Source organism: Cebus imitator, unplaced genomic scaffold (assembly GCF_001604975.1).
Source record: "Cebus imitator isolate Cc_AM_T3 unplaced genomic scaffold, Cebus_imitator-1.0 Scaffold43, whole genome shotgun sequence".
Classification (NCBI taxonomy): domain Eukaryota; kingdom Metazoa; phylum Chordata; class Mammalia; order Primates; family Cebidae; genus Cebus; species Cebus imitator.
Window position 1 is genome coordinate 4,583,031 of NW_016107358.1, and position 8,527 is coordinate 4,591,557.

The following is an 8,527-nucleotide window of genomic DNA, read 5'->3' on the forward strand; positions in this document are numbered from 1 at the left end:
AAAAATTATCCAGTCTCAGGGATTTTTTTTTATAGCAATTCAAAAATGGCCTAATATATTACCAGTACATATAATGAATACTATGAATAAATTTATATTACAAATTGGCTTACACGGGTATCACAGAAAATAAGACTCTGGAGATCTAAGTTAGTTAAATGAATGTTGGTTAGAGTAACATAGTTTTCTCAATAAGTCATTTGGGATTTATAAATAATGGGACAAAAAAGGAGAAGGCTGAAATGGTTCCAATATTTATCCTGTAGATGAGATTTTGGGATGGGCTGTATGTAAAGTGTCTCAAAGTTCTGCCACCACTCAGCTGACCACCAACCCACAGTCCACCTCCATATTTGTCTCAGATTCCTCTCCTTTAAAAAAAAAAAAAAAAAAAAAAAAGAGAGAGAGACAGGTTCTTGCTCTGTTGCCCAAGCTGGAGCACAGTGGAATGATCATAGCTCACTACATGTAACCTTGAGCTGCTGGACTCAAGGGATTCTCTTACCTCAGCCTCCTGAGTAGCTGGGACTACAGGTGTACGTCACCATGCCTGGCTGATTTTTAAAAACATTTTATGTAGAGACAGGGTCTCGTTATGTTGCACGGGCCGATCTTGAACTCTTGGCCTCAAGCGATTCTCCTGCCTTAAACTCCCAAAGTGCTGAGATCTGCAGGCGTGAGTCACCATGCCCGGCCCCAGACTCCTCTCTAGTCCACTTGGTTCCCTCCTTCCCCTTCTCCCTGTCTATTACTGTGATCAAATCATTGCTTTCTGGTAGTTCAGTTATCTGAAAATGCTGCCAATGAAACCAAACCATCAGTATGATGTATACATAGGTCCACTTGGTCCCAGTGGGGCAAATGGACATGGAATAGCTGTCTTATAAATACAAACCACAATTCACAAAGACACTGAAATCAGTGACAAATCCCCCCATCCCCAAACACTCAGGAGCATCTTCACATACGAAGGCTAACAAGAGCATTGATAAATAATACGAACTTGTTACTTTCAATTCATAATGAGCTAGCTTTTCTTTCTTTCTTCTTTTTCAGCTTTGTTGATGTACAATTGACAAATAAAAATCAGGCCAGGTTGGTGGCTCACACCTGCAATCTCAGCTATCTGGGAGGCTGAAGCAGGAGGATCACCTTTGGCCGGAAGTGTAAAGACCATCCTGGAAAACATAGCAAGACCTCATCTCTAAAACAAATTTTAAAAATTAGCCAGGTGTGGTGGCATGCACCCATAGTCCCAGCTACTCGGGAGGCTTAGGTGGGAGGATCACTTGAGCCCAGGAGTTCAAGGTTAGAGTGAACTATGATTGCACTGCTGCACTCCAGCTTTGGCAACAGAACAAGATTCTGTTTCTAAAAAACTAAAAACAAATGTGTTGTGTATTTAAGGTATACACATGATCAATATACAGATACATTGTCAAATGATTACCACAGGCCAAGCCTGGGGGCTCACACCTGTAATCCCAGCACTTAGGGAGGCCAAGGCAGGTGGATCACTTGAACCCAGATGTTTGAGACCAGCCTAGGTAACATAGTGAGATCTTGCTCTGTTGCCAGGCTGGAGTGCAATGGCACGACCTCAGCTCATTATAACCTCCGCCGCCTCCTGGGTTCAATCAATTATTCTGCCTCAGCCTCCCAAGTAGCTGGGACTACAGGCACACGCCACCATGCCTGGCTAATTTTTGTATTATTAGTAGAGATGGGGTTTCATCATATTGGCCAGGCTGGTCTCGAACTAGCAACCTTTTGATCCGCCCACCTTGGCCTCCCAAAGTGTTGGGATTACAGGTGTGAGTCACCGTGCCCAGCCAAAAACCTTTTTTTAAATGAGGACCACAATCAAGCAAATTAACATATTCATTTATCTCACATAATTACCTTCTTGGGGGGGTGGTAGGACTTTAGATACACTCTCTTAGCAAATACCAAGTATACAGTACTTTATTACTAACTGTAGTCACCACGCTGTATGTTAGGTCTCCAGAACTTACTAACTTGTAACTGAAAGTCTGCATGCTCTGTTCATCATCTCCCATTTCCCACACTCCTGACCCCTGGTAATCACCTTTCTACTCTGTTTCTGAGTTCACCTGTTTTTGGATTTCACATATACGTACGACCATGTGGTATTGTCTGGCTTATTTCACTTAGCATAATGTCCTCCAGACTTAGAACAGCCTCATGTTTTAAGTTTCGTGGACGATTACCTCGGATTTTCTTTTCAATTCTCTAGTGAAGTCTTCCAAGGTTAAGAGAATGGCAGAACCATTCAAGTTCTCTGGCACAACTTCCAGGGATGAAGTAGAAATGCCTTCTGGAAAACAAAAATAAAACACTGAATAAAACTAACAAAGTGCTCAATTCATCAGTTGCCCAGAGGATGTTAGTTGGAAGCACAGACGCGAACCGTGGAAGCCCCGCTGACTGCCCGGCCATAATCTCACTCTCTGGCAAGTGCTCATTTCATCAAAACCTTCCCTGCGCTTTAAATCAAGGTAATTGACATTTTGTCTAAGAAGCAGGCCAAGGTGTAAGAGGCTCTAAGGAGGACATATGGCTAAGGTATTTCTCTGGGGCACCCTGGTGTAATCGCTTCTGGGTTCCAGTCTTCACAGGGCTTGCAAGGGGTCTGGTGCTGTCCTGAGGGATTTGCATGCATCAATTCTTTTAATTCTCACAAAAATTGTGTGAAGTAGGTACTGTCAGGATTCCTGTTTAACAGAGCATGCTTAAGTTGTACGAGTTCATACCAGCAGCTCCAGGATTCAAACCCAGGCTGTCTGGAATCAATGCTTTTGTTTTGTTTTGTTTTGTTTTGAGACAGAGTTTCGCTCTTGTTGCCCAGGCTGGAGTGCAATGGCGTGATCTTGACTCACCGCAACCTCTCCTCCCAGGTTCAAGCGATTCTCCTGCCTCAGCCTCCTGAGTAGCGGGAATTACACGCATGCGCCACCAGGCTTAGCCAATTTTGTACTTTGAGGAGAGATGGGGTTTCTCCATGTTGGTCAGGCTGGCTTCGAACTCCTGACCTCAGGTGATTCGCCCACCTCGGCCTCCCAAAGTGCTGGGATTACAGGCATGAGCCACCGTGCCCGGCCCTGGAATCAATGCTTTCTAATCTGTTGTGTTGGAGCCCTCTGTTTCAAAATGCAAGGTACCATTTGTCCAGAAGGCCAGCCTCAAAAATGCAGACATTCCAGATCATTCTTCTGAATCAGCATAGATTATGTATTTCTAACACAAAAATTTGGTTAATAACCATCAACTATATCAGAGATCTATAACTTTAGATCTACACCAAGGATTTCTCCATCCATCTAACCTTAAATTTCAGTACAGCCTCCCTCACTTCCCTTGGGCCCTGAAATTGCCAGAAGGAAGAGTTAAGAGGAAGAAATAAAAATGCTAGGGGATAATGGCACTTGCTTTTATCTATAATTTCTGCAACAATTTACTTGTCTCTGAAAGTACAAAAAGCTTCGTTGTAGGATTTTGCAGCTACTCAGATCTTAAAACTACACCTCCCAACATGCAATTCATGTTGGTACAGCCTGTGCTGACCATTTCCTCCCACTCCTACTTGAACCACAGGCTGGGGTGCATGACATTACCTGCCAACATTCTTCCTTCTGTTACTGAGACAGAGGATCCCGGAGCAACCGCTTCTTCCAATCTTGACTGTTTTGACTTAGCAAAACCACCTTCTAGTATGTCTAAAGACAAACAGAGCACATTTCCTTTTGACCCAAAATTACCTTGTTCATTTTTTGGTAGTTAATATCTAACCTTGACGAGTAGCAACTGAAGTTTGTTCCCTGCCCGTGGCTAATGAGTTATGATTTGGTGCATTGACTAGGCACAGCCCAAGTTATCAAACCACAGTGCCTGTTGATACTGACCATGGGAGCAGGCATCCCTTTGATGAGCTCAGTTACGTTCAGCAACACTCTGCTTAGCACAGAGCGCTCACTAAGCAAAGCGTTCCTAAATGAAGCCTAATGGTAGACGTGAAAACAACGATCGCAGGGCTCTGAGCTAAACAGCCAGACATCAGGGTTTCCAGGCAGATGGGCCTTTGGAAGAGCTTCAGCTCACACCCCGGAGTGTGCCATGTGCTGGTAACACGGGCACATCAGCACTACGCTGAAGGCTACATCACAAACGAGCCCATCTTGCCTCCTCACAGCTCAAGTGACTTCGAGAGCCCCCAACATAGACCCTCATTTCCGTTCAGCATAACAGTACATATTTTCTATTCTGATGTTCACTTTTACTGCAGACGTGTCTGTCTGGTCCTCATCTGGATCCTCCTAATCTTATCAACGCACCGCCACGGGCCACAGAGCACTGGCTTTACGCTCAACTCCTGCTTTTCTTTGCTGCCTACTTCATCCTCAAGGTTCTGCCTATAGAACGAGTCCCTCACTCTCTGTGAGTTCCTGCCCAATACCATCTCCCTGGAGGAAATCCTAAATCCTTCGCCTTCAGTTGTCCCCACCAAATCTCTCTTGCCTGAGCTCTCTCAAGAGCCAACTTGCGTCTCCAACTATGTGACATCTCCATTTCAAACCCCACTCCTTCTACCCCCTCCCACCTAAACCACTCTCTCTCCACCACCATGCCCTTAGTTATGACATCATCTGACCTCTCCTGTTTTGTCACATGCCTATCTAGTTGCTGTTGATTTTTCTCTCTGAAAGTTCTGGAATCCAATTTCACTAATTCATTCCATGAATATGTGGATGTTACTAAGTGCAAAAGACAGGGCGATGCGCCTGGCAGACAGTGAGAGGTAAAGGGGCAAGCGACCCTTCCTGCACTCTGCTCCTGCTATCCTGGTCTCCTTGTAGTTCCTCAGACATCCCAGGCACGTTCTCACCTCAAGGCCTTTGCACCTGAGACAGAATCCTTCTAACCAGGGCACTTCCCCCATAGATCTGCACCAAGGATTTCTCCATCCATCCAACCTTAAATTTCAGTGCAGCCTCCCTCACTTCCCAGCTTAATTTTCTTCTCAGCCTTTATCACATACAACATACTACATGTTTTACTTGTCCTTTATCACATACAACATTCTATACGTTTACTTGTTCATCGTCCATCTCCCACACTAGAGGGTAAAGTCTAATGAGGGCAGGCATTTTGTTTTCTTCACTACCGTACCCTTGATAGCTACAGAAGTGTCTGGCACATGCAGACACTCAATAAACATTTGTTCAATAAATGAATAGATGAATACACAGAATACCCAAGCTCCTACAGATAAAACACCCGATATGCCCAATGGAGATCTTAATACAATCGGTAAGAATTTATTTCAATTCTCTTATTCTAATTCTCCCAGTGGTGAGGGTAGAGAAACATCACAAGATTTAGAGACCCAAATATCCACTATGTAAACAAACAAATACAAATTAATACATTTAGCATTTTAAGATCAGATAAAACTATCTTTTGGAGGAAGCTATAAATATACAAATTTGGGGGGAAAAAAAAGAAAATGATAAATGAGAGCAGTAAGAAATACCAGTTGAGAGAGAAAAGGGATAATCCCAGAGCAGAAAGGACTAAACTAGTAATAACAGTAACTAGTAACAACTATTACGGACAGACCTCATGGGAACACCCTAATTTGTATTCTCTAATAGTATTTTCATAAACTGAAAAATTCATTAGAGATTACATTCTCACTCTGCAGAACTTAGAAAATGTAAGACATAGTGAACTCCAAGTTTCTCTTCAAAGAATCAGTATGTCAGTATGCTCAGTTCTTTGTCCTCCATTTTAAAGTTTAACTTCCTTGTAGTTTCAGTAAACAACCTTTTCCACCAGTTCCAATCAGTAGTTCACATCTATCCCCCTGGTCCCCTGCTCCAGTCACCTGCTTTGACCTAGGTCACCCCTGGCTACCTGCTCTGACCTATCCTTCCCTCCAAACTACCCATCCCACCACTCTGGCTCTTACCCCTGCTGCCTTTAAAATAGCCAATCGGAATTAGGCTAGACTGTGTGGTCTAACCCTAGCCAATACGGGAACGTCACAGCAGTAGGGGCTACCTCCATCAGGAATAAGAACTCCTTCCCATCCCTTGTCCAGGTGTGTGCTCACCATTGTTACATCTGTGAGCCGCACCCTTCTATAGAAGTAAATTGCCTTGCTGAGGAAATTTATATTCAAGTGCTACTTCTTTTATAGCACTGAAAATTTACATATAACAAAAAGAAACAGCCGATATCTAGCATCTCCATAATAAAAAAGAAAATTAAGAAATGCTCTTACTTGTGAGAGGCACCTCATAGGGGCTAGTACCTCTTTTCTTCCCATTGCACTTAGGTGTGTTCATTTGTTTAGAAGGTTTGGATGGATATTTTCTTGGGGGATCCCATTATTTCAAGGGCAAAGATTTTTAAAAATAATAATTAAAAAAGCCCAATTGCAACTCTATCTTTTTCTTTCAGCCTCAAGGCAAACAATACTCATGTTTGTATCTTCTGTGGTATCCATACCCCAGTCAGGGCTAAAAGAAACCACTTAAAAAGGATTCCACCCAGGCTGGGTATGGTGGCTCACACCTGTAATTCCAGTCCTTTGGGAGGCTGAGGCAGGCGGATTACGAAGGAGATCGACTATACTGGCCAACATGGTGAAACCCCAACTCTACTAAAAATACACAAAATTAGCTGGGCATGGTGGCACGCACCTGTAGTCCCAGCTGCTCGGGAGGTTAAGGCAGAAGAATTGCCTGAACCTAGGAGGTGGAGGCTGCAGTGAGCCAAGATCACACCACCACACTCTAGCCTGGTGACAAAGCAAGACTCAATCTTAAAAAAATAAAATAAAATTCCACCTCGCCTCAATTAGGCAGTGATCAACAATAACAGTGTTTCTTTTCCTTACTGCCTATTCTGCCCCTTCTGGAACTTTCTTTTTCTTGGTGGCAAATTTGTAGCAACAGCCCAAAGCATGGCCTTGAATTTCAATGTTCCACCACCATGCGTACCTGGGGTGAAGCAAGGCACCTGTCAGCACAGACACTAGTTACATTCACCAAAGACAGAAATCCAGGAGCATTGTGTAAATAACCTGGTCAGCCCTTGAATGAATTACACATAATCTGTGAACCTACTAACAAGGGATCATCCAGATGGATGACTTCAGCGACATGGAAATCACTCAACTTTTAGAGACCTCCATTGTAGTGGCAGTGCTGGTAAAGTTCTCAACCTGTACCAAAAGCATGGCTCCCCAGAGAGCACAGACTCCTGCAAAGGAACCCATACTTTGTCAGGAGAGGCTGCAGGTCTTAAGTGATGGTCTGGGCTCAGTTTAGTTTCCATGGTAACCAAATGCCACTTTTCACTAGCAGGTTTCAACGTTCTCATAAAAGGTTAAAACTACATACGCAAAACACTTCAGAAGTAAACACAAACATAGTCAAGTCATCTTAAAAGAATGTGAAATCTGTGTGTGTATGTTGGTGGCTGTAGAGGGGGTGTGCTCTTGCTCTCCCAAGAACCCGGCTTTCCTCATTTCCACGAAAAGTGAAGACTTGTACAATCTGAGGAGTTTCTGAACTTATCTTGGGTGGCTGACTGGGCACAAGTTTCAGTGAACGTGTGTTTGGCAACTGTGTTATATTTTTCAACTTACAAAAGTTCTGGTAAAAACAGTGTTTAATGCCAGACCAGAACTAATCCTATAGTGAACAGCCAAGTTCCCCTAAGTTAAGGCATTTTTCGAAACCTTGCTCTGAAGTGACACCCTGTGGTAAACAATGATAAAGGCCAACAGTCTTCACTGAGCAAGAACAGAAAACCACGAGAGAGATCCTCCACATGGTTTTCACAGCACCTTCCCAGTGCAAGTACTTTGTTTACTTTACCGATGTTTATTAAGTGCTAAGAGTTGACAGTTTAAAGACTATCTTAACTGTTGAATTGCTCAGTCTGATGGGGACTACTAAATATCTTTTGCATAGATTAATGCAATTAAAAATGGATAACTCCCAGGTGCAGTGGTTCACGCCTGGAATTCCAGCACTTTGGGAGGCCAAGGCAGGCAGATCACTTGAGGTCAGGAATTTGAGACCAGCCTGGCCAACATGGTGGAACACCATCTCTACTAAAAATACAAAATATATACATACATACATACATATATATATTAGCCAGGAATGGTGGTAGGCACCTGTAATCCTGGTTACTCAAGAGGCTGAGGCACGAGAATTCCTCGAACCCAGGAGGCACAGGTTGCAGTGAGCCGAGATCATGCCACTGCACTCCACCTTGGGCAACAGAGTAAAATTATGTCTCAAAAAAATAAAATAAGTAAAAAATAAAAATAAAAATGGATAACTTGGGGCTAGGTATGGTAGTTTACGCCTGTAATCCCAGCACTTTTGGAGGTCAAGGTGGGTGGATCACGAAGTCAGGAGATCAAGACCATTCTGGCCAACATGGTGAAACCCCGTCTCTACTAAAAATACAAAAAAATTAGCTGGGT

The 8,527-nt window shown here is 43.4% G+C and overlaps 1 protein-coding gene across 1 annotated transcript in view; it reads right to left on the reverse strand.

The window, feature by feature from the left end:
• The window catches only part of SYCP2L (synaptonemal complex protein 2 like), a 95,929-nt gene that overhangs the window by 14,170 nt on the left and 73,232 nt on the right, over positions 1-8,527 (reverse strand). The window contains 2 exon segments of the mRNA XM_037737867.1: positions 2,232-2,338; positions 3,636-3,737. Coding sequence (XP_037593795.1) covers positions 2,232-2,338; positions 3,636-3,737 — 209 coding nt within the window.